Genomic DNA, 27,253 nt, shown 5'->3' on the forward strand with positions numbered 1-27,253 from the left:
TCCAGAACAATGCAACCTACCAGCAAAAGACTAGACAGACTACTGGGGTGACTGTGAGCATCTCTGGGTGCTCTGAGGTCTATGGTCTAAGGTAGCTCTTTTGGAATCACCCAAGATCCCCCGTGTGTCACATGAATCAACAGGCTTCTTTGCAATAAACTAACGTACTATGATTCTGAGTCACTGTCCCAGCAGACCGAGCCCAGCTGAGGACGGCTTTATTTACCTAACATACTAAATTCTTCAGAATTCTAAAGAGGGAGAAGGAAATGGTTTAAGATGAACAAAGTGGTTTTGTTTGTTAGCCTCCGCCACCCTCCTTCCTGAACATCGGCTGAGAAGAAAATGTTATGTTTGAGCCTCAGGACATTTTGGACACAGAGACTCTGAAACTTCAGTCATGATTCAGATGAGCAAAGTGGTTTGCTTTATTTGTGAGGTCAAGAAGAGGAAGAAAAAGAAAGCCTGCTGTAATGTGTTAGAACTGACCACGCAATGAACGGGCCTACAATCTAATCTATTCATGCTTTTGTTTATTCAGCTCATATAAAAGTCTCTTACGAATGCATCTGAGCACAATATATAATAGTAATAATATTATAACATACATTGTGAGAAACCTTTGAAAACAATATAATGTCTACCTGGAGCAACGCAGTGTTACAGACATACGAACCCATTGGTCATGCACATGTGTGCCATTTTCTTTAACCGATGTCACAAGGCTGAACTGAAGCATGACACATATTTTACAGACTGAAACTGACACCAGGAAGAGGCCTAACAAGTGTTATCAGAAGCTTCACATTTGTATAATTTACGACGTCACTTCACATTCTACGATAAAAATTCACATTGTCTTATTGTTTCCTTTCATGGTGAATTTGAACACGTCTCCCCTGCCTGTGAGCAGCATGGAGGCTAGCTCTTCCAAGTCAGTAGTTCGGGAACACTCAGTATCATCTGTGAGCGAATGTAGTGTTGTGTTTTTAGAACCAAAGCCACAATTAGAGCAGAGCCCAGGGACAACCCAACTCGTGCGTACAGAGACTTGGATAGAACATGGGTCAAAACTGCATCCCAGTGCTCCTAGCCCCTATCAAACTGTACAAAATAAACCTCAGTATAAACCATTTAGTATCTAATGTGAGAATCCTGTTTGCAAAACCAGCTCATCAAAGGGGTGGGCAGGATTAGGGACTCAGACAAGGAAAGGGCAGACCCTTGGAACAATGGCCATTCCTGTCCTCGTTGCTGATGGGGCTTCATGTTGCTCTTAAGCAAGGTTTGGATTATATAATACACAATACAAAACATTACGAGAAAAGGTTGCAACTCTTAGGCAGAGTTTTCTACACAAATTTAACACCACCATTGGCAGGCAATGTTAGATATATAAATTAATAACTTACAAAACATTACAATATGTACATGATGTAATAAATACACGGTTATAAACAGGAGTGGAGAGGAGTGTTAGTGCAGGAAGGCAGTGCAAGACAAAGACGGCAGCATTAAGTTGAAAGTCGTATACTTGAGTGATGAGAGGTGGGAGGGAAGGGACAGCAGGAGGCGTGCGAGTCACAGAGGCATGGAGGCTGGGGCACAGCAGCACACACGGCCTACGTGACTGAGCACTACATAGATGGATAGCAAACCCCACAGCTTCCCCCGGGCTCCTTGGTGTGTTCAGCTTTCTCCATCAGTTTACAGCCAAGCAGAGGAATTTCACAGGGGAAAACGACTCCAGGCAGGCAAACATCGAAGTTGCAGAGACCACTCTGGAGTCCGACTGGACAAAGAGAAAGAAGAAGAGGCGTGTGCTTAGAAGTGCATCTGTCCTGTCTGTTTGCCAAAGTTAACTGGAGGAGAGCCAAAGATATTGCCCAAGAAAGAAGGGAGACTGTTTGCTTTCCTTCTGGTTTTGTTTTCCCAGAAAGACTCAAAAACTGTTTGTGTCAAATTTAAACACGTGTCTGTGTAGAAGTTGGTACTAAACTCTAGAGAGTCAACAGGCGTTTCAAAGACACGAAAACGTTGTACAAAAAAGGCACACAGGTGGGCAGACAATGGGGTGGGTGAGAGTTAGAAATGAAGTTGTTAGTAAGTTCAGTCGCCTGTTGGGACGGCCTCCCAACACCTAGTGCAGAGCATTCTCTCGGCTTCGTAGCCTCTGCTTTCAAGCTGTCTCGCTGTGATGGGAACGGGCCTCACTACCACACACAGCTGCGGGGCTCCGCCAAGCTTGCAGGCAAGGCAAGGCAGCACGGAAGGGCGATTTGCTTCACGGCCTTGCATTCTGGCTCCAAACTCAAGTAACTGGAAAAGGCCAGGTGGCCTTTGTCCTGGGCAGGCCTTGGCCATGGTAGGCTGGCCCTACCACTCAGCTGGCATGCTTGTCAAAGGTGGAATGTTCATCTCCACGTCGAAGGAACTTATGTGTCGATCGGGGACTTGTCTTCTGTCGCAATGTCTATGTCTGTCTCTTCCAGGGACTCCCGGCTCTCGGGATCGATCACACAAAGTGTCTTTGTGCTGCTGAAGTAACTGTGGCCTTCTCCTTCCTTTTCTGGTCCTTCAGAGTCCTCTTCTTCAAGGGTCAGTTCAAATTGAAACTTCTCCATAAGACCCTGGCAGTCTCTGCTCCTCTCATCCAGGGGTGGGGAGGGGCTCTGGGGTATCATACTCTGGTACCAGTTCCTGTTATCTTCTAGGGTGTCCAGAATGTCTTGAGCATCGGGTTGAACCAGGTCTGCCCAGGTCTCCCACAGTGGATGGACAATGTAGTCAATGAAACCAACCTGGAGGAAAAGAGGACCACACATTTATTACTGCACGGGCCCTTGAGAACCTAGCACATTGTCTTGGATTCTGGGTCAAGAAAGAAGACTAACCCAAGGGAACCCAATAGTAAGAAATTCGTTTATTTGAGTATTTGCCATATGATAGGTCCTGTTCTACATACAGTATAGGCAAACATCCATCAATCTTGCAAGGTATTGGTGCCCGCTGTTTATAAAGGAGGAAACTGAGAGTCCCAGCGACTGAACATGGTGCAGAGGTCATGTAGCTCATAAGTGGTTAATGTGGAACTTAGTCTCCACTTGTCTGATTCCAAGGCCTGTATTCATCTCCCCACGACATACTGTTTTTCCTTTCATGTCTGCCAGCTAAGTTGGAATGTAACTTGGAATGACTTTGCCACTACTTGGATTCTGTGAGTCATTTTCTGAAGAAAGCCCTACATCTGAAGTGTTCTGAATCAACATTCTCTCCCTGATAACTCTAAAATATTCCTCTGCCCCAAAATGACAGAAGCCAACCTTCCACTCTTCTGAAACTTCTTAAGCCTTTGCTAGAGGACTATTTTAAATAAAACAACAACAACAATGATAGTAATAATAAAATACTTGAAAACAATTCAAACCCTAAAGAAACAAATATCTCCTCTGTGAGGTATGGCTGCTATTGTTTAGGTTCCATAGTGCACACAGTCATTTCCATCAGTAGAAAGAAGGAAAATAAAAACAATTAAGCAGTTCCTTTTGACCGCGTGCAAGAGCATAAAACCCAAGGCTGGGGCTTTGCTGTGCTTTATGCGGGAGCTATACATCCTGCAGGAGCTAGCTGAGCGACCTGAAGCTGACCTCCCTCTCAGACAAACAGGAAACATTGGAAATTGGGGCAGGTAGAGAGAGAATAGGCACCATTGAATGGGGGAATGGAATTCCCCTGTCATGGTGGAGGTAGGGCTGGAGAGATGCTGAGTTTGGGATCCAGAGGGAGATGAGCTAGGGTCTCTTTGGGACATTATGTTGTTACTACCTTTTCACTCTGCCAGAAACCTTCCTCAATCAATATTCTAGCATGTGGCCAGTCATTTAATATATTCATATTGTATATATAATAACTTCGCTCATATGTAGGCTCTGCCCCCACCCACCCCATGTGTACGTGTGTGTGTGTGTGTGTGTGTACATGGGTATGTACATGTGAGTCTACGTGTGTGGGGGGTATGTATGCATGCATGTGTATGGTTGGGTGTGTGTGTGTGTGTGTGTGTGTGTGTGTGTGTGTGTGTTGTATACCTTTTAATAGTTCTTTCCTAACTTAATGAGCAAGACACATAAAGTCAGGACAGCTCTGATCTGCCTTGGTTACAAGAATTTGACTGGATGATTCAGATATTACTTTGCTCCCACCCACTCCTTTTTCTATCTTATCTCTTTACGTATGGTTTAATGGATTTTTTGAGGCCATTTTCAAAGTGCTTTCCAGGGCCTAGAAACAAACTCACAGTAATGAGTGACCATGAGTAACATAGCACAGCGCAGGCGTTTCCTCTCTTTGTTTGCTTCACTTTTAGTAAGAAATGCTTCAGACTTTCATGAAAGGTCAGTGCTAGCTTTTTATTCCTTGGGTTCTGGGATGAGAAAACTCCCCAAATCCTGAGAACTTCTAGTAAGAAGTCTTCTTGCCAGGCTGAGCATACAACGTTTAACAGAGCCCATGAAGGAAGCAGGAGTGTGGATGACAACATTATGGTACTTGGAGAGATGTCTCCACGTGATGGGGAGGGCAGCTGGGTCACTAAGAAGATCACAAATTGGACCAAAAGGACAGTTGCTTATTTGGGCTTTTTTTTCCTGTACCTTACACTGAAAAGATACTTTCAGTTTCATTGCAAAGACAGGGCTTTTTGTCATCTTTGGTAATGGAGACACTGTGTTTGTCTAAAGAAAAGAGAACGCAGATGAGGAGTTGAACTCCTAGATAGAGAGGGGACTAGGAGAAACCTAGGCAGTGGGATGGAGTGTCCACTGGTTCTGATAAGGTCATAGACAATTGTAAACTTTGCTTAATCCCTTACCCATGAAACCATGCATGGAGAAGACGAATGTGGAGTGTAGTGGAATTAAATGTATAATTGTAATTTTTCACACACACACACACACACACACAGACACACACACACTAGCTAAAGGAAAGGATTTAGCTAGAACTCTCCAGTTGAACCATTGGTACAGCTCATAAAAACATTGAAAAAAATTCTCAGCATCGATAGATACCTGGGATTTTTCCACAGAAGCTGTATGTTTATCACACATTGGGCTAATCTCCATTCCCCTCTCCCGTTCTTTGTCTCCCTGTTGGAAAAACTCCTCCATGATGCGATCCGTCCATTGCCGATACAATTCCAAGGACTTGGTGGGGTTGCTTAGGTCTGCACAGTGTACCATGTTACGAAGGACCTGAAATGATCAAGTTGTGGAAAATCCCATAAAACTAAGTATAAATACCAGCAGAACATCTTATCCCTCTCACCCCAGTACACTCTGTACCGAGAACATTTTAGTCAAATATAATTACAATCCACCCATCTAAAGAGCAGTATTTCAATGGTGCTGGCCAGGGTTGGTTATTTATCACCAGAACCCCTAAAAGAAGCATGTATATTTTCCTAAACTGACACTTTTTAAGCTTAAAAACTGGAAGGGGTATTAGGAGCCAAATTCTGCTAACATTTCTTTCCTCAGTTTGGAAAGAATGCAAAGAATGACCCAAAGTAATTACTTCGAGATTTTCCATGTGCGGAAAAAGACCAGCTGATGACAATTTGTTTAGCCCAAACAGACCTAACGAACTTCCAGTTGGTGGAATTTATATTCAGATGTGAGTTTTGGGGACCAATAGTCACATCCGTCCTATAACAGACAGATAGTGCAACTCAATTTTAGAACTAGGCAATTCAATGAAGAGTTAAACTCTATTTTCTTAACTTGCATTAAAAGGATGCCAGAGGTATATAGTATTATAGTACTAGGTCATCCAGCTAACCAAATTTCTATCTTCTTTTTTCTAGATGCCACTTGCTTTTGTCTGGCTTTGTTTCGTGTTAAACATTAGGTACCTGTATCCGGTCAGTATAGTTGTCCAGAAGGAGAACACCCGAGCTTGTCACTTTTTTGGTTTCTACCATCGTTTTGAGGTCTGCCAGCAGGCTCATGTGTTTAGACATGTCCGTTGCTAACACCTTGGGTAGAGACAGAATTAAAACTCGTAATCAAGTCAGTCTCTGAGAGAGAATGGCAAATGTAAGGAATGGACGTGGGCTAGCATCTTACCATGTCAATCACCATTTTCCTGAGCGTCTGGCGTTGTTTCTTGCTAAGATTCTGGAAGATGTCGCAGTGTTCCTCTTGGAGCAGTTTGAATCCCACAGCGAGGTGGTGGTTCTCCAGCACAGACTCATCGTTATACATCAAAGCAAGTTCCGAATCTAATAAGGAAAAGTGACGAAAATAAAAATGCAATAAAATTGTAGAAGCCAAACACTGGTGTTACCTCCATGTGAAATTAGATCTATCTCTTTCTAAATTATTTCAAGAGCTATCATCTGTAGGTCATTACACAGTAGAAAAGCAGAGCATAAAGTGATTCTAGGAGATATTATTACAGGAGTTTTCTCTTTCTTAAAATTCCGTCCAAAAGGACCTTTTCTCTTTCATATGTGATGAATAATTTGACATCAGATAAACTATGTTTTCATTTCAGCTTACAATTTCCTTTAAGTCTTCATGAATGTTGCGTTTGAAAAGAAATAAGATAAAAAAAATGCTTTGATGCATTATCAAATGTATTAAGATTTTCAAACTATGCTCACTCTCATGTACACTCCCAACCTCCGGCAACTATGAGCTTGGGTTTTCAGAAAAGATAATGCATTGACATAAAATCTTATTTTACCCCAATAATGTAGCTTTTGGATGTATAAATATGACAGCTAAGCATGAACATTTTTCTCAACAATGTTGATATTGAATTTTCTGTCTTCTGAGTTTCTATATCAGAAACTGCAATGCTTAGGGACCCAAACTACAACCTCAGCTCTGCTCTTCCTCTATTTTGACCATACACAGGAATCCTGTCATCAAACTCGTTACATCATGCTTTATCTTAGCCAAGAATAATAGCCAAGTGATGCAGGACATTCTTAGTGCACACTAGTCGTCTCTCCCTCATAGACCATAGCTTTCTCTGATGTCATTTAAATGCCCTGGTTCTGCTAACCTTGTAGTCAAGGGCATAGATTTGCATGCTTTATAAAGCTTTTATATACTGTAGGTAGCTTTATTTCTCTTGTGAAGCAAATTACCAGCATGCTAAACTAACTAAATTAATCCATGCAAAGAAACAGGTATCCAAAGTTTATGCGGTTTATTTTTTTTCAGTAGAAGAATAAAATGTTAAAAATGAAAAGGAAAACCAATGTGACCCTAGCTTGGGATACTCAGATACTTTGAACATAAAGACAAAAATGGACAGCAGAAGGTCTCTCCTAGCAGGATGTTCAGACAGCACTTTTATCAAACTGTCAGCACTAGATGTCAAACATGATGATAACGGGATAATCAGCATTATTAAAAGAAAATGTGCTTGGGCTTTCAGCACATATATATGGAGCATTAACTGAGACAATGAGTTTTCAATAGCATGCAAATCAGATGGTGGGAGCATGATGAAGTCCTGGGGAAAGCTATAGATCCCGAGGCTGCTCCAGCGAGGCCCTTCCCTCAGCTGCACACCAGTCTGAAGTCAAAGCAGTGTAGACAGACGAGAATGTGTGGACTTTTAATGACTCTTCCTCCTAAACTGTATAGACCTACCCAGGGTCCTTCAGGGAATGTTACTTCTGTAGGGAGGCTTTCACACTCAAGCCCAGCATCTCTGCCTGTCTTCCAAAACAAAGGGACTCTAATGACTTACTATATTGTGTGTGTGTTAACCTCAAGGAAGACTGAGAGTCACTGTCCCACGTTTTCTTAGTCCTAGTGGGCAACTCCAAACCTGTTGTTCTGTCTTTCCATATTGTATTTTTCTAAACTCTTGAGCTTATTTTTGGGATGGCTGGCTCCTGACCCTCTCCATGTTCTCCATGCACCTCCAACACTGTGTTGACAAGCTCGACACAGTATCCAGGAAAGGTCTGGGCAATTTTCATGGGATGGAAGGATTACCTCATTATTGCCCTTGTTATTACCCGTAATGAAAACATTAGGAGGAAAAAGAACTGCAGTGAATCACAGAAAGGTCTGGAATGACCGTGCAGTGGTGGACTCACTTGTGTTGATGAGAAACTGGTTGGAGACTCCCGGATGATCAACATCATGAATGGCAGCTGCAAAAATGGCAGCCAGGATTTCCAGGTCTGTGAAGACTGCCTGTGGGGTCAAAAGAGCCCATTAACTCTACAGCCGATGTATCTGTCTCCTTCTTCAGTTTCCTCTGCATCAAGAACCACAATGTCACTCTTGTTGGGAGAGGCATTGCTGATTTATACAGTAGCTCAGGCTGTTGATTTCATTAAGGATAAGACTCTATTTATCACCCTGAAACCTCTGGTGTGAGAAGGATGATGGCCAGAGCTCATCCCATCTTGGTCCCATAGAGGCTGCGGTTTGGGAAGTCATTAGCGCAATTTTGATGGTATGTGTGGATGCCTGTCGTTGGTGTTTTGGGTTTATGGCAGCGTGGTGATTATGTAACCACTCAGAGAAGCAAGTCAGCCTGGTTCTGGGAAGGTGGCAGATAACAACCTTCACAAATAACTCAGTAACCAGGGATGGAAGAGGCTAGACTCCAGCTTTGGAAGATAAGTGATAAAATAGCTGCCAAGGTTTATTTTACAGTGAGGTCACAGGGCGTCATGCATTCAGTAATCCATCCACATGTCCTCTGCAGTTTTACTGCAGGCAAGCATTTAAGTAATTTCTAAGAAATGAAGCCCAGTGTCAACACTTCACTCCTTCACACTGTCATGATGGCCTCTTTGTCCTCCTCGCCCATGCGATTTGAACCTAGTTCTTCTTTGGCCTGCAATGCTGCTGGTTCTTAAGCCTCTCTCCTGTTCGTTCAAATGCTGGCCCTCTTTCTACCTCTCCTCCAAAGACCAATCCTACTGCACACCAAGCATTCCACACTCCTTTTTTCAAGTCTGCAACACTCATAGCTAATTTATAGCCAAACAATAGTTATCTATAAGTAGGGGAATAGTGCTACCCTACTTTATGAGTGTGGAACCAATACATCTCCCCCTCTTCCCCTTTAGGAGGATTAAGCACTACTAGCTCCATCTCACTTTACCACGCTGTCTTAGATTTCTTTTTTTAGATCATATGGAAATCAAGCAAAGAGGTTAGTCTTTCTCTCCCTCCCAAACTGAGTCTACCAAAGTGGCTGGCTAAGACTTGGCCTGTCCTTTCCTTCAGCAGGCAGGACAGTTTGGAAGTACCTGGTTACTCCCTATGGCCGTCTACCCAGAGGTGGCATGGCTGGGCATATTACTAATTATAGTAGCCCATGAGAAACCGTGATCTATAAAGGGAAGTGTCAAAGACATCTCCACAGTATGGGTATGGGGAGCAATTTATCTTGGCTTCTCTTTATTAACCCATCTGCTCTTGATTCTCCGTTACTACTTTGAATTCCTAGGAAAATGAGTCTCTTGATGTTTAACCCTAACAGAGACTACATAGAACATTTCAGATCACATATACATTTTATCCTCCTTGAGATCTGGTATGAGTACTTATTGGGCAATTCAGATGAGTACATACATGCATATGTACTGTATGGCAGACACTAAAAAAGATGCTTTGAGGTGCACTGTATCCCTTACGAGGAATATGATGAAAATAAATCATGGGTCCAAGTCCTTGCCTGATAATTAAAGAATCTTCAGTTGGAAAAGATGGAAAATAGAACATTACACTGATACTGAAAAATGAGGAAAGTAGATGTGCTAGCCTATTTTTATAACTAACCCAAATTGGTGAATGCCATAACTACCAGAAAAAAAAAAAAGAGCTTCAGTACTCAGAGTCATTCAGTTGATCATCTTTATAAATGTACTGCACATTTACAGTACTCTTAAAAATGGGGTGGATAGGTATACAAAACAGATACTCACATCCAATGCTGGCGTAGAAAGGAGAACGTGCGTTGACTGGGCCACATCGGCAGCATGCAGGCTGTTGTGATACGCCACATCAGAATGGTAATGGTCCTCCAAAGTCATCATGTAGGTAACAAAGGTGTCGGATGAGATTTTGAAAGTCTTTAGAAGGTCTCTTTCCTATGGAGTAAAACGGGTAAGGGCATGAATAAATGGATGTCCAAAAAAAAAAAATGGGGGGAAAGTTGTTGGGAGGAGGAAAGTTGTTGTAAAACATAAAGAGCTGTGCCCCTGGATAACCAGTGTTTGCTCTGCCTCCCTCACCTGGAATATAGCATACATGATGCACGTGAGGGGTCGGTTGTGTGAGTATCCAGCCACGTTGAAAATGTTAAGGCCCCATTTGTTCAGGTCTTCCAGCTCCTGCAATCAAAATGAGAGGGATTTAAGAATAACAGTTTTTTTGTTTTGAAAAGCTTTAAAACATTTTGAGAGATTTTATTTGGGGGAAATTGGTGGTTGAGTCTTTCCATGCATCTGTTTAGAGTGTCTGGTTGCCTAAGAGTCGGAATGGTGGGCTGGGTAGCCTCAAGGCGGTAACTGCAGGTTTCTGCACATTCTTTCGTGAAGAAATACCCACACTTGCCAAACACCAGTGTTCAGCTGATGCTGCTTTCAAAGACACCTCGAATGAGCCCAGGCTGCTGGTCCTAGCCCTCTGTTGGTCCCCTTGCTCCTCAATGGCCCATCAGCAACAGCTGCATAACTGTGTCCAAGAAATTCCTCCACCCTTTGCTCATTGTCCCTGAAGTCACGTCAGGGAGACTCAGAGTGTGTAGAGCTCACTCCTGACTTAGCATTAACTGCCTGGTATGGGTTATATCTTAGGGTGAATGGACCACACACAGACCTGGAAGGAATATTGTTCAGACCTTTACTGTGGGAGTATTCCTAAACTTATCTGCTTGGGGGAGTAATTTATTTCATTTTGAATAACAGCCCATGGGACTGACCTGATGTTTAATTAATTTTTCTCTAACGCTAGTTTTCAGGTCTCAAGGAAGAAGTTTTGTTCAGAGGAACGCTTGCTTTACCTTTCGACCAGGCTAGCAAGGAGACAGCACCCGTGTGGCCTCCAACAGGAGGAATGGACATTTTCTGGCCCTTCCTCCGTGACTGTGCCTTGGTGTATGGGTCAGCATGGTCACTGCTCCTCATGCTATCCTTAACCCTGTCAATCACGACAGACCTTCCTGCTGGTGCGTGACATCCTTTTTCCCACTGTCCTCTGGGATAATGCAGCCCAGCCTGCCAGCTTTCCCTAGGACTTTCTGTGTCTCCCACAGCAGGATGCTGTATCCACAAGGAACTCTGCATTACTGAGCCTCTACAAAGGAAAAAGGAACCGGCTTTCAGTACAGAAGGACTTCAGGTAGGTGCTCCCGCAACGGACCATGAGGCTACAGCGACTTCCTCTCCCTAAAACTAAACCGCTAGACATATGCGATCCCTCTTTCCTAAATGGTGAATGAGGCGGGCATGAGTGTGTGTGTGTGTGTGTGTGTGTGTGTGTGTGTGTGTGTGCGCGCGCGCAGTGGGGAGCTGCATGCACGCGTGCTCAGCTCATGCACACCTTGGCTAGATGATCTTCATTTTCCGTGTTGACTCCGAAGCGCGAGATGCTTGTGTTGTTCAGGCTTGAGCTGTGCATCAGTTTCTTCACTCCGCTTATCTGGGTCATGAGCTGCTGCTTTTTCTTCTTCTCCCTATCCTTCTGGGTGGGAGATGGGATTTCCACATCATTCTGCTTGTCTGCAACAGAAGGGGGGACATGCTTTTGAGCACACGTGTGCCAGTGAGCAGACAGTAATATCCAGAACAACTTGAACCATGTGCTCATACAGAACTCTTGTAGCATGACCTCTCTGGACCTGCAGATGGTCCTGTGAAGCAGGGGGAGACATATGAGCCGTTCCATGTTCCTGCAGAAGTAAACTGAGGCCCAGCGGACCAAGTAACATATCTAATAAGTGGCAGAGTTAAGACCCTAGCCAGTTCTTCTGTTTTCAGTGCTACCTAGAATCGCACTCATATTTTTTAAAGTGGAGCATCAATACTTATATACAGATGATTCATTAACGTGAGTAATGTATTTTTGTATATAAAACATTCATCACTTGGGAGGCACAGGCAGATAGGTCATTGTGTGTTTGAAGTCAGCCTGGTCTACAGCGAGTTCCAGGACAGCCAAGGCTACACAGAGAAAACCTGTCTTGAAAATCCAAAAACCAAATAAATAAATAAATAAATAGAAAATGTTTATTAGTGGATATAGTGGCATAGGCCTGTAATTTCAGCACAGAGGAGGCAGAGGCAGGAAGACAAGGGTTCAAAGACCTACAAGATGAATTTGAGGCTAGCCTAGGCTACATGAGCCCCCATCTTAAAATAAACAACAACAATAGGTTCATTGTAAAACACAAACCTAGTTTAACAAAAGCAAACTATGTTCTACTCTTTTTATTGTATTTCTATTCTTTTATTCCATGTAAGAATTCATATGGCTTCAACCAGGCTCAGTTTAAATAAGAGTATAAATGTTAGAAAAATAAATGGTTCATAACCTTCAAGTAATTATTTTAAAGCTTTAGTTCATTACCATTTGAGGTTCGGAATAATACCATAATTCAATTTCCTCATGTTTTGTGCCTATTAATTCCGCTTATAAATAATAAGGCCTCTCATCCATAATAGGCACTTTCGTTCTTAATATGTTTATGTTTATTAACTATTGATAACAATCTCAGCTAGTTTTCTTTCAAACTTACAAGGTAGCAGTAGAACTAGTATTAGTAAAAATAAGTGTCTACCTACATGCCGAAGCTTTCCTGTAGACTGTTATTAACTATAAAATACTGTATTTCCCTTTGTAGGGAGATGAATCCTGGATGCTCATGAGGGCTTATCACCTCTGTCCTGCTATGGGGATGCCTGCGGATGCACAAAGGCACTGATTGGTTCCATGGCTGCCTCATTTCACCCTTGAACTCAACGGAACCTGTGGCTGAAATAGTTAACTCGGCTCTCAAAGGTGCCCTTATCTCTCTTTGCTTGTCACAGTGAAAATCAGTACGGCAAGAACATCCCCATTTGAAAATGGCATGCTTCCACATGGCATGCTGGGATTTGCTTTTAGCCTCCTGCAGATGCTGGCAGACTCACGTGTCCTCCTCAGGGGCGTCTGTCTGCTGACAGGCCCTGGAGACACTCCATCAAAGCAAAGCAAGAAAGGACCAGCTTCACACACAGCTTACCACCCAGCTGTTGGGGGAAACCTAGCATTTTCTAGCCCCAGCATCCCTGAAAGGCCTCTGGGTGCTCAGAAGTCTGTAACGTCTTATTGGAGAAGGACTTTCAGTCATTTCTATTAGTTTAGAGGTTTCCAAACTATTTAGTGTCAAATAACACTGAATAAATTTGAAAAAAAAAAAATGACAAATTTATGGGCCCCACCCAACTCTACTAAATTAACACTTTCAAATAAAATTCCCCTGCTGTCTTGATGATCAGAAGTAGATTTGGGATCAAATAGCAATCCCACCCTCGCTTCTCGGATGAAGTCAGCAACTTGTCCAAACTCAAAGGACAACCTACGCAACAGTTATTTATTCTTTAACGACTTTGTCCACAGTGGCCTAATAGCCCAGGGTCCAGGCCTTGGGTTCCTGTTAAAAACCCTTTTCCTGTCACACAGTGGCTGGTGTGGAAACTATACGTTATTTTAATTTTGAAATTCCCTTCCTCTCTTTCTCTCTCTCATTTCATTGCTAATAACTACCACTTCTTGCGAAAATGAAAGGTCACAATATCCCTCCCTTTTCCCAACTATCATTTTTCACATTTGGGGAAAAGGGTTTTCGGTTCCCCGGTGCCTCTGCAGATTGGAGCATCTCTAGTGGGACCAGCAGTTTTGCTGGTTTTGGTTAATTAAAGGTTCCCTGCATCCGTAAGTAACCGAGCAGGACAACTGCTCTGTCTGGAACTGGGCAACAAAGAAGAGCAGTACCCACAGGGGTAAAAGTGACATTCATGGGTGTTTCCCTATGCAAGCACTGGAACAAGTGACAGGCTTCCCTGTTCGGAATTTCCTCTAGTGAGCATTGAGCCAGCACACTATGGAAACAACCTGAAGTACAGACTCAAAAATGGCAAGAACCCCTCAGGGGATTAACACTTCTAGTGGTCGGAGTATGATGGGGACACTGTTGGCTACTGCAATGCACGCACACAAACAATCAAGCGCATACAGAAACCGCTTTTATCCAAACACTGTTAATGGTATATTTGAAGTATTTTCTTTGCTAGATTCCAGCATCCTATGATCACGAAAATTCTGAAATTCTTTTCCTCAAACCTTAAAAGTTCTAGCTTTCAAGATGAGATGTTAAGTAAATTTAAAACAAAAATGTTCTTTATCTGTAAAAATATTAACTAGTTTTAAATACAACCTGTAAAAAAATCTTGCTTTATATGTGTGGTCTCCACCTATACCCTATTCAGTTCTCCTGAGATTAGGTGCTCTAAATTCCACTTTCCCCAGCAACATGAAAGCCCATTATCATATAATACCACTAGTAAGGGCCAAGATTGGTCCATGACTTATTGCCTGGTTTTCTACATCCCACCGAACATTGTCTTTTCAGACAGGAAAAGCCTGACAAGGTTCACAGACACCAGGGTTAGGAGATTCCTTTCTTTCTGCACAGCAGGCTTTAACACCTTCCCACTCTTGCTGAGATAATGTTTTTAAGTGTAACTTCAAATGAGATGGTCATCTCATTTTGTTCTGCGATGACTGCCATGTCCAGAAAAAAGCCTTTTCTATAACTGGAAATTGTTAATCCCTTATTTTTATCTCCAGCCATCCTGATTTCTAAAGAAAAAAAATCTCTAGAATAGTATCCATACCACACCCACAAATGGGATCCTATTCCGTATGCTCTTAAGAATTTCTATTATGGAGGGATGGTATCTGGTATTTACTTCTAAACTCCCAGAGAGTCAGCTCTGCCTCAGAAAAATATTAGCCAAGTGACTTTGGTTAGACTCCTTTATTTTTCTTAACTTCAATTCTGTTTCCTGTAAAATGAGGAAATGTATCACGAGGGTCTCCACCGCAGATATGACAGTTTATGGGGAGGCCTTCTGGGCCGTCAGAAACACTCCCTTCCCCTCAGACAGGGCCAAGAGTCCCAGACCCTGCATTTGCAGTTCAGAAGTAAGCTTTGATTTTCTGTACAAATTGCATGTCTGGGGTTCGTGACAGAGGGTCGAGTATGTCTGAGGGGAGCTGCGGAGCAACTCACCTAGTGACAGACTCACAGCGCCAAAGTTGGGAGAGGAGAAGGATTGCATCTCTGCTGAGGTTCTCACACTTCACGTGAAGCAGCTGATGCCTCTTGTGTTTGAACCTTTTTTCTTTGTTTTTCTAAGAATCTTCTCATTTGCCATGTACACACACACACACACACACACACACACACACACACCACCCTTCTAACACAAAGGACTGGCATTTGAGTAACTCCTCTTGAATATTTCCTCTGAATAATTTAGTTTTTTGAAGAATGAGAAGCTAAGTTTTCCTGAGGGAGTGTGCCTAGATACCAAATAGAGTATTCATGGAAGGATAGATACTTGTCTAGTCTTAGGATGGAAAGGAATGAGACTAAAAGCTTACCAGCTCTCCTTCTTGATAGGCACTGCTGATTTTAAAAAAAATGACTTAGGACAATAAAACAGTTTTCTGATCCTTAGCAAGTGGTCCTCAGAGAGACACTGGGAAGCCTGCTTTTATCCTGACCTGACCAAGGGCTCAGAGATTCCACGGGCCTTTAACCCTAATCTCCAAGGGCAGCTCTAACCCACAGAAGCCCCGGGATTATAAAAGCTATGTGTTTGGAAACGAAGCTCTGATTTCACTCTTCTCTCCTGTTGTCAAACCCTGTCAAATGTCCTGAAAACAGTGCCCAGCTCATGGAAAATAATTGAATGTTTCATGAACCAAGATATGTATCTGAGACATGGAGGGGAGGATTTCTGTGTTCAGGGATAAAGGGGAAAACCCGGGGAAGGAAAGGATTAGGGGTTATGTTTCCTCTTTGCTAATATTCTAGCCACCTCTGGAAGACTGGGTATGTGTAAAAGTTCCTCTCCTTTGTTCTCTGTCAAAGGTTGCTGCAACTGCAGCTGGGGACAGCAGGTGTTGATGGGCACCCACACGTGGCAGTAATGAGGGTGGCCTCTGCTGCTGACCCGCAGTTTACGGATCCGCTGGATGACCAGAGGCCGCACAGTCATGCAGGACCCATGAGAAAGCCCACTGCTGGGCTGTCGGAGGGAACTGCCTCCAAGTGAAAAGAAATGGGACCTGCTTTTTAAACAAAGCTGCAGGCAGACCATGTTCTGTAAGGTAACAAGGCAAATGTTCATTTAATAAGAAGCTGTGCCAAAAAGGAAGCTGGGATGCTCAGCTGCAAGAATGGGTCATTTCCTTGGGAAAAAAATGGAGCTACAGAGGCGAGGATGTTTCAGAGCCAGCAGAATCAGGATCTAGAGGCTTCCCATGTGTTTTTGAGGTACACATGCCCCCGATACTGCAGGCCTCGATAAATTAAAACAGGCACGATAGGTTCACAAAACAAAAGTTACCTCTAAGCCTGAGGTCAGAAATTTCTAAGAGTCAAACAAGACCCAGGGAATAATTGAAGATGTCCCCTGGAAACCTATGACCAGTGTTATGTGTTAAATACCGCCCACATAATGTCAGAGAACAGTCAGGGATCAGAATGAAAAGATAATGGTGTTGCTTAGAGAAGACAAGGTTTCTTAGACATGCAACACCTCCCTGCACACACACACACACAGCACCCATTCTTAAGAAATAACCTAGCAAAGCAACAGTTAAATTATTTCCAGAATGCCCTTTCCTGGACTCTGGAGGTAGCACATGCCTTAGAAAATACCTCAAAGCCTAGTTACTGGAAAAATAGAAGAAAAAAAGAATCTGATTTTAGAAATGCTGATAGAGCAGCTTCTGGGTTTGGGTATTGAGATTTCAGCTGCTCTGCAGGTCCCTATAGTGAGGGGTACAGTGATGTGCAGTCATGCAAATGCAATCAACCCATAACAACCTGCTCTCTACGACAGGGGTTATCCTTTCAAAACTACTACCTTCCTGGGCTTATTGTTTTCCTTTAGAGATTGGCTTTAGCTCTTATCTTGGATGGATTTGTTTTCTGTGCATAACCACACTCCAAATTCACAAGGATACCCTTGACCGGTTGCAGAAATTCACCCTGCAGAAGCTCAGTGGGGTTCCTGTCAGTGTCTTACCTAAGAACGTGTTTGAAATGTATTCAGACACCTGGTTCCCTGATCTGCTCATCTCCGAGAGATGTGTCAGCTCCCGGTTCAGCATCCTTTTGAACTGTTCATAGAGAAAAGAAAAAAAGTATTAAGGATCTAGTAAAGAGCAATTGATCACTGTATTTCCAACTTTACTTTCTAGGAACCAAGAGGCTATACAGCCAATTTCATTAGATTAACAAAAACTACGTTGCGCATCATAATGACCCCTCAAATTGAAATCATTCCAACACCACTGTAAAACAAAAACAAAGATGTTTTTCAATTTCCTTAAAATCACCGATTTCTTTTGAGGTTGCAAACCCAGGGAAAGGAATTTTAATACAGATCAAAATAATTTGATGTCAAAATCATTACTTGAAAATATTGCTACTTTTTAAAATTGGAAATATACCCCCAAAATATTTGAGGTGATAACATTCAGCGAGAACACATTAAGTGAAAAGTTTAATGGAAAATGAAGGGGAGGGGGGACGCATCCTTTTAAGACAGTTGAGAGAAAGCAGAATTGAAACACATTACGTACATTAAAACCATGCAATAAAACATGCCCTTATTTCATAAGACGCCCCAGTGGATTAAATGTATACTCCACAGAAAACAGACGGATGGCAAAGACACATAACACAATCAAACTGACCCACCTTGATATAACCCCAAGATACAGATAACAAATAGTTTGCCTCAGGCATTTTGGAGGCTCTTCAGGCCACAGTCCACAAATCCCTTTGAAAGAATTCAGTTCTAGGAGAGCAATCCCCAGAGGATCAGAAAGAAAAAAAAAAAAAAAACGAGGCAGATCCAGTGGTGAGAGAACCAAAACTTAGAAAAGACAAAGCCTTGCAAATGCGCGGTATTTCCTAATCCACGGCAAACCCATCTTCATTCACAGGGCATCCCTGCAAGAACCCTATGCGCTGCAGGCAGAAGAGAGTCAGGAAACCAGGAATTGTACGAAGGAATGAGCACCGGTCCAAATGTATTCAGCTGGCCGGCTTGAAGCAGTCAATCAGATAGCCCGGAGGGGTTCCCACCCTACGTTAGTCCAACTCTGCCAGGGAGCAGGGAATCTCTTTCCCCCGGGAGCTGTCTGCCTGGGAAACAGCCATCTTTTAAAAAGGAGAAGATTAAAATGGAGGAAGCCCCATGAATATTTAAGTAAATCCGAGGTCCTACCCTCCCCCCGTTCCAGCTAGGTGTTCTTTAACTCTCTCTTCCTCCGCAGACAGCCAGCCCTCTGCAGAAGCAGCCCGACACAGTGCTCAGCTATTGTAATTGCTTCCAAGTGAAGGTACATTTGATTAATTGGCTCTGAGAATTTTTTTTTTTAAATTGGAAAAGGTTGGAACTGTAGCCATTATCTGACTCGGCTTCCAGTACAGAAGAATTTCTTTTTAACCTGCTTTAGGAACATTATTTGCCCACCAACGGGGATGCTGATGCATTTAGCCTCTTTTCACAGTAAAATAAAGGAGGATAGAATTAATTCATTTGACGCAAAAAGTATTTCATCCGAAATGTGCCATTTTCTGCACTCAGTCAGTTCATTATTATGCTTATTAGATCATATCCAGCAAATGGATTAAATTCATTTAACCTTTCCTTTCCATGTAGGATTCTCAAGTACATTAGGAAATATGAGATAACATTTGCTGAAAGAAGAAAGAATTATTTGGAGTTATGCTTATTTGATATTTTAGTGCTGTTACATCTTATATTTCACATTGGAAACGTTTCACAGTTAAATTATTTTAGTTTCATTTTAGCAAGTTGGGATGTGTTGAAAATGTCATTCTTTTCCTGGCTCCCCTGCCAGTCCCTTCTTGTCAGCATTACAGTACAGGCAATGGGAAGCCCTAACCAAGCAAGCTCCACCCCTCCCACTCTCCCCCCCCCCCCCCCCGCGCTCCCCTAGGCCCCTATCCCTAGCCTTCCAGGGAGTTCCTGTGCTGCACATTGAAGGATCAGCAAAGCACCATGGCAACAGCCTGAACTTGTAATTGGCTCTCTTTCCTGTGAGGCATTCCCCTTCCAAATGAGCATCCTGTATCTGACAATAGCTTCACTTCAGGGATCTAAGACTCAGGTCAAACCACTGCTTCTCCCAGAGAGCTGCCTTTTGAGGTGAAGCCAGACCGAATCTGGGTCTCTGCATGTTGCCTCACTGTACCACACGATGTCCTCTGAGACACAACCTGTCTCTTTCTGGGTAGCCCTGCTTGCGTATGTGTGTGTTTTCACAAGTAACCAGACATCTCTGAGTCAATCATTTCTGCTTTGTAGGCTGACATGTGGAACCTCGGTGCAATTTTGAACTTCTGATGAATGGCAAAAATTTCAATTTATTTGTTTTTTAAAGATATAACTGTCACAATGGCCTCTCACCTTCAAGTCACAAAACCAGCACTGACTGAAGACGGAGAGGTTAGGAAAGCCAGATTTATAAGTGTTGATTGGTCTGCTGGCCTTTAGAAAAGAAATTTTGTTTAAACTATAGTAAAAATATCTTACATAATGGCTTGGAGACAGACGACTTCTTCTGTAGCTATTTTCCCCCCATGTACAAGACTTAACCAAATATAATAGTCAAGCAATTGCCCTCATTTTGCTTTCTTTCGTATCTATGAAATATTTGCGAACATTTTGGAGTTGACTAGGTTTATAGTACTCCAATAAAGCCATTCTGTCATGTTTTGAACAAACATTAATGGAATACCTGAAATGGCCAGGCTAAGTGTGTGTGCATGGAGAGGGGGTGGATAAAGCAAATGGTCAAACAAAGAGTCCTTTAATGGTTTTAGTCAACTTTCACTCTAGTAGAGGAGCCAGGTTTATTAAGACACCTTGGCTAGTCCATAGGCAATAGTCTAAAGAGGGTGAGGAGGGCTCCTTAAGTGCTGTGATTGGCTGCTCTGCTCAGGAGATGAGAACAGATCGAAAAACAATCATATATGGCTAGCTACCTCTCCCTAACCTCTTTCTCCCTATAACTTCCCTTGGCCATAGGATCCTGTTGGGATACATGGTGCATCAGTCTGTTTGGTAGAAGGTGGTGGCTTTCAGCCATGGGGCTGAGTAAACTACATACCTTCTCTGCCTTTATAGAAGGGCTCAGTGTACTCATGCAAGCAAACAGAGGAATGTCATCTCCCTTTTTCCCATGCCTAAATGGATTCTCTTATGATCTTTTTACCAAGGGCAGGGCGAAGCACGCCAAAAACAAAGTTTCCCAAAGTCATCCTAAGGTAACCATAAAATACACATGATGAAGTCTACAGATGGAGGCCATCCAGGGTCAGAAACCAATCTAGACCTTTTAAATGTTGCTTAGCAACCACCACTGGTTTTCCTCAGCAAGGGAGGGCCTTACCACACTGACTAAGGCAATTATTGCTGTCATCAAAAAATACTTATGAAGGGCCCACTTGTTTGGGGCTCTGAAAGACTTAGAAAGGCAGATGTGACCTTCTAGAAAGGCAAAGTCATAAGGGTAGGGCTATCCCTGGTGACGGGACAAGCCAAGGACTGGAACTGAAATGTGAGGTGACAGCTGCGGGACAGTTGGAGAATTAAAGGTAGGTAGGTTTCCAATGCCTGAATTCCATATGGGAGCTGCTTCTGGCAAGCTACGGGTATCCATGACATAGCAACTGAACCTCAACTTTGTTCTTGTCTTTATGACGGGCCTTGTGACATCTCTTCAACTCTCTTCTGTGAAATGAGAATGACACATAAGACTGCCGACCCATATTTTCACTCTAAGTTCTCAAGATTGTGTGATAGAGTCTAGACCAGCCACCTACAGCTTGGGCACAGTATTGACCAGCAACTAGCTCCTCTCGGAAAAAATAAAACTCTTTCTGTACTGCTGAGGTCAACGGGAGAAGATGGACACACTTCTGTTTATAAGAATAAACACTGCAAAGGGGAGAGGTATTTGTCCTAACTCGGAGCTTCACAGCCTGAGACTCTTGGAGCCTCCCTGTCGCCGTACCCATTTAACTGTTTCAATACAAAGGTAAAATGGATCCTCAATGAAATCATGGCCCAGTGACTTGCAGGACTGAAAGGGAATGAATTTATTTACTTCACCAATTTAATTCTCCAAAGGCAGCAGAGAATTTACAAACCGGAGGGCGCTATTTCAAAGGCAAATGAGTTCTTGTGTCTCCTGGACACAGATCCTATTTTTTTTTTAACAACCTGTCCTCACATGAAAGCCCTGTTACAGAGTCTACCTAGAAATAATGTTCCCAGGGGAAACAGCCAGATTCCCTTCTCAGCACAGACAAAGTTTGTGAATGAACCTTTAGAACACAACCTTCCCCACACCTCCCTCAAGCTGTGTCTGTCAAACACCAGATCTACAAACACTGCTAAGAAATTACAGTTCCATTTTGAAAAGAGAAGAGCTATCATTTTCTGTAAATACCTCAGTGCTATTTTTCTAGAATATTCTTTCTTCATCAAAATCATCTGTGACTTTTTCATGGTCTGCTTTTAATTTATTTAATTTTTATGTTCCCAGCATTACAAAGAATAAGTACGTCTGTTGTTCAACACAGGCTTCCTTTAATCGTAAGAAGCTACTTAGAAAATATTTGAAATTAAATGCTGTCAGATCCCTTCAGTTTTCCTTCAGCGTCTGAGCCACTCTCCTCTGAAGTGATGGAAACACATCACCATTTTCTACTTCTTCTCAAAAGAGGAACTTAAGGTTTGTGTGCGATCATCAGGCTGTGTTCTGAGCTCTTAGTGTTCACAGGGAAAAGTGGGATGTTGGTAATATGATGCTTCTCAGAAGAAAAAAAGAGCCAAAGGCAGATGGTACAAGGAGTTCACATTGAGGATGTGAAAGCGCTGCTTTTAAACTAATCCGGATTTGCTAGTGGCGATTCTTCACGATCAAAAATATTATTAAAGTAATGGGTTAAATATCTACCTTATTAAAGACCTAGCAAAAAGTCAGTACTTTCTCAGTGATAACCTGATGAAGTCAGTGAAAGACCATTTTAAGGACGGGGTAAAAGGTGCCAAACAGAGGAAGGCAGCCCCAGTCATTGCTCCTGTGGGTGGCCATCTACGTATGAGCCCAGCTGTGAGACAGGCGCCTTATTGTGTAGGATCTTCCTGTTTTCGCAGTTTGAAACAACTGCCGAAGTCATTAAAGTCACAATGACTTTTTTTTCTTTTTAGGGACTAACTTTTGACTCATATTTTATACTCTTGTTAGTCATAACTTTATAGGGATTCCCGAGTATCAGGGAAGTGGAGGAACTGACAGTCCCTCATGAGATCACAGAACGCTCACGGTGGCAGAGAGAGAAGACGTTGACCTAGGTTAGTGAGAGATGTCTGCAAGCAATTTGTAATCTCGGGGGAAATTAATTGGCTTCTTTGGTCTCTGTTTCTTTAGCGGGGTGAGATAGTTGATATCTGAAGTCCTCACTATTTTTTTTTTTAATCTGACTTAAAAAATAAAACAGAAAGCGAAATCTGGAGGGAGGATATGTATGGTGTAGCACACTTTAAAACCCCTCCTTTGCGAAGCCCACCATTTCCTCTGCTGTTAACAGCTCAGGTTATCTGATGCTATGCTTCTGCCCGTCAGTTCTCCTATGGCTCCTTCGAAACTCCATGCCCTGCTTCGTTAATGACGTGTTCACCTTATCTGAGGGGCACGTGAAAAAGCCCTGAGTGAATTAGTAACTGAATGGAAGCTGCAGCCACGGCCATACCCCCTTTGCGCTGCTCTAGCTGAGCCAGAAAGCACAGTTCCAGGGTGGGTCACGCCTGCCAAGAAGTTCTGCTGCGAGCAAACTCCGGACCGGGGGCACAGGGTTAGGTAATGTTCGCGGTCCCTTCAGAAAGACTTTCTTCTGCAGTGAACTGAGAACAGAGTTATTTCTCTTCCTACCTCCCGAAGGGTGTAGTGATTGAAGGATAGGTAGGAATCCCAGGAAAAATGACCATGAATCTTGTCATCACAGTTTTGCAAGAGAGTGCTGGTATTTCTGATGCACAAAGACAGTTCTGTCTGGCCAGCTAGAAGATGAGTGTTTGCTCAAGGGATGTGTGGAAGGCAAGGTAGGAACAAAACATTAGTTCTTTCATACAGAGAACTGGAAAGAGAGAAGTGGGGGACAGTGTGCAGTTGTTACACGGGTTGACACTAGCTTCTCTTACTCTTGAGCATCTTTCTCCCTACTAGCTTTCTTTACTTTCCATTGTTTTATGATTCCTAAAATCTTTTCGAGAGAAAATATGGCACACATTATTTGAAAACTGAAATGCTTCTTAGCCTTGAAGTAATCCCCACAAGAATCTTTACAGAAAGGTCTCATGACCACATTCCCTCCTACATTTCTGCAGGGGCACAATTAAATAGATGAAAAAATACTGCGAATCTTTCTAAGCACTCAATAATCACAGCATTTTATGCAACACAATAGTCCAAGATTATGCATGTATATTATATTATACAACGCTTGTTATTCATTATATATATGTATGCTTCTGCATGTGTAGAACTGCTATGTTTGGTGCATAAAAAAAGTCAAGATACTCTTTTAAATGTGAAATTCAGAAGAAACTTTTTGAGTATATGTGTATTTCGGATATTACATATCCAAATCCTTCACAAGGAGTTTCAAAAGCTATACTCTCCTTATGACAATCAGTGTGAAAAGCTTTATACACTTTTAGATAATTACAATTTTACTTCTTTTGAGAAATAAAAGATCCTTAAGCATTCTTGGAACTCTACAATGCTATTTTCCAAACTGCCTTCTTCCTTCTAATCTGCAAAGGTGTTTTGGTAGAGTTGGAGTGCTGACCACACAGTGAAATACAGGTGACCTCCATAATCAACAAATGACCAAAATCATTGAGGCAACTGAGAAAAAGAATTAAGGAATCAAGGCTCAGTCTTGAGTTACTCTTTTATCTTCCCAAGGCCACAGAATTTTATATGACTCTAAAGTAGGCAACTAAGACACTTCAAAAAAATTACCCATCTAGAAGCTGTTCAACTTAAAGTATTAAAAAAATAGAAATATTGAATCAGATGCATGGATCTGAGTCTAGAGTCCTCTCCTAGTGGAAAATAAAATCTACAGTTGACAATCACCAGTTCTGCTGGAGACAACTACTCAAACAAGGTTCATCACCCCAAACATTCTTCACTTCTTAGTTCATAAATACTGGTCACGGCAAGCATTCTACCATGGGGGTTACATCCTCAGCCCCTAGTTTCTAAGACAGGGTCTTGCAATGTTGCCCGGACAGTCCTTGTGCGTCCTGTCACACCCAGCAATCCAGGTCCTTTAAGAACGGATTCCTACTTTCAGACGCTAACACTGCTTGCGTTATTGTAAATTCCACTTTCTTAAAATGTCTGCTGTTGCTGCAGCTATACAGACCTGCATAACTTCGTTTTGAGATGACTGCTCCGCGGTCCTGAGGTGCTCCCTGGAGCCTCTCCTGGGTCTGACATTAGTTATGCGGACTTCAGCTGGTGTCTTTCCCATGCTCCCTGAGATGCAGGAGATGGGGGGAGGGTTCAGAGCTACGTTAAAAATCACTCCTCTGGATGAACATTTCTCAGGGCTGGTTCAGCCCAACAGTCTGTCAAGTTTCAAGGTCACCTCTGGGGTCTCTCACGGAAATTAAAACCCTGAGCTACACAGGCTAAACAGGCTACACAGGCTTCTCCTTTTCTCTCCTGAGAGCATGGATCTTGTCTCTTGTGGTACGTGTCACATCCACATTGAGAAGAATCTGCCACAGATCAAAGGTTTGAACACATTGGTAAACTATAAAGGATGAAACCAAGTGTCTCCAGTTATTCGTAGCCTATTAGAGGAGATAGCTATATTCTGCATATTGTTTTCCTGTGAAAGCTACCATAATTTAGACAAGATGGACACATGCCTTCCCCATAGACTATCCCTGAAATATATAGTTCTGTTGGGATGAAGGCAATTGCAGAGATGGACACCTAACTCTTTTTCTGGAGAAGAGGGGATGCTCATTGCAGGTTGGCCCTCCTGTTGGATTCTATTGACACAAAAGAAGCCCTACCAGAGAAGTCAGGAGCTTCTACCACATGTGATATAAAGGCAGCTGACTGTTGTCTCAAACCTGGGAATAAACTCCCACACTGTAGCCTAGTCTGAGAAATTGTACAAGTCATTGAGCCTCTGGGAAATCAAGGATTTCCACCGTTGAAGAGGAACGACTAGAAATGACATTTGTCTGTGACTTAGTAGACACTGTAGGCCATAGGATTTGTGTTTAAAGATAGATTTTATTTCTGAATTGTAAGTCCAAACTCAGGCTTACTGTGAATTCACTGTTGCATGGAGGGTGTTTGTGGTTCCTTGGTGCCTAAACTCTTTCGTTGTTGACTGTAGCTCGCATAACCAACTGCAAAATTCCCGCAATATGTGTAATATGGTACCATGTCACTCTGGTTACATGCGTGATATGTGGTATTCATACAGCTGCTGGCTTGCTGCTTGCATTTAGATGGTTCCCCAGGTGGAGGAGTGTAACCAGAATTGTGGAAAGATAAACGAAGCATTTCAAATGAAAACCATAATTTAAAATGACCTTATAGTGAGACCATATCATAAAAAAGCCTGTTTGGAGAAGTCAGGATGTTGGTAACACTATTGACTAATACTTCTATAATCTATCCAATTTCAGCTAATTAGGAGACTTCAGAATTCTCCAGGTATCGACCAAAGCTAGGAATAATCACAGACTGCCTGACATAAGGATATCTGTATTGTGTATACATTTGCTCAGATTTGCAGTCAATCTGCTACATATGAATTAGTTGAATATGCTACTGGGGTGAGAGAAACGTCAGCAAAATGCCAGAATGAAAATTACGGCCCAATAGTAGCGAAGTAGCCAGGTGCCATGCAACAGGTAGAGAGGGCTGCTGATTGATGGACACAACACATGCTCTTAAGTCCCACCCCCCACCAACACCCCAGAGACAAGGAGTATGAAACAGCAGCCATCACAGGGCTCTGAAGGCTTAGATTCATGTCCATTGGATGTAGACTTTTTGGGAGAACGATAACCCAAATAGTGCCAAACTGAACCAGCCAGTCTCTGACAGCCAGCATCAAGCTTCCCACTTCTGCTCACATGAAAAGTACATTTGCACATCACCACTGGGGCAGACTCAGAGGTTTCTGGGCATCGTAGTTCTGGGTCATGTGATTAAATATGAGAAGCAGTGATGGAAAGAGCAAAGGCTTTTTCCTGAACTCTTCCTAACAAATATCTACAAGTGAGGAACTCATGTTCCATTCATTTTAACCAAATAATTTACCATGCTTTTAAAAAGAGGACTGCTTCCCACTCAGGGCTTCCTAGTCTTTGGCTAGGTTGACCCATTTTAGCACCTCGTTAATGGATTTCCTGTGGTAAGCATTTTTGTTGAGCTGGGGGGTGGCTCAGTGGGTAGAAAGCTTGCTGTGTAGACGTGAGAACCTGACTTTACATCCCCTGCACCTACAGAAAAGTCAGGTGCAGAAGTGCATGTCTGCTAACTCCAGCATGGGTAGAGGGGAAAGGCGTGGAATGGATCCTGGGATTTATTGGCTAGCCAGTCTAGCTAAAATGGCTTGCCATTTTGGTTCAACGAGACATTGTGTAAAAAAAAAAAATGGTGTAAGCAATAAAAACAATTTATATTGCTCTTCAGACTCCACATGCACACTCACTATTGAGCACATATAAATGTACACACATCCTAAACACCCCCTGGAGCTTTCCTTGAAAAGCAACAGATGACCTTTACTCGTTTGAAAATGTTACTGTTAGTTGTACAGTATGCCAGTAGACAACACC

General features: G+C 42.7%; 1 protein-coding gene across 3 annotated transcripts in view; it reads right to left on the minus strand.

Annotated features, from left to right (window-relative positions):
* Positions 1-513: 513 nt before the first annotated feature.
* Positions 514-27,253, minus strand: part of Pde4b (phosphodiesterase 4B) — a 543,981-nt gene continuing 517,241 nt past the window's right edge. For 2 of the 3 annotated variants that reach the window (XM_085686310.2, XM_048453171.3), the window contains 9 exons: positions 17,351-17,444; positions 11,589-11,767; positions 10,280-10,378; positions 9,971-10,135; positions 8,123-8,222; positions 6,126-6,280; positions 5,912-6,034; positions 5,070-5,252; positions 514-2,801 (listed from right to left, as the gene is read on the minus strand). In XM_085686310.2, the coding sequence (XP_085542436.2) occupies positions 2,436-2,801; positions 5,070-5,252; positions 5,912-6,034; positions 6,126-6,280; positions 8,123-8,222; positions 9,971-10,135; positions 10,280-10,378; positions 11,589-11,767; positions 17,351-17,444 (1,464 nt within the window). In that variant the 3' untranslated portion in view covers positions 514-2,435. Of the gene's footprint in view, positions 2,802-5,069; positions 5,253-5,911; positions 6,035-6,125; positions 6,281-8,122; positions 8,223-9,970; positions 10,136-10,279; positions 10,379-11,588; positions 11,768-17,350; positions 17,445-18,027; positions 18,486-27,253 lie in introns of those variants that run through there. The other variant, XM_085686311.2, reaches the window with a different exon arrangement.

This window comes from Myodes glareolus, chromosome 3 (assembly GCF_982192425.1).
Source record: "Myodes glareolus chromosome 3, mMyoGla1.1, whole genome shotgun sequence".
Classification (NCBI taxonomy): domain Eukaryota; kingdom Metazoa; phylum Chordata; class Mammalia; order Rodentia; family Cricetidae; genus Myodes; species Myodes glareolus.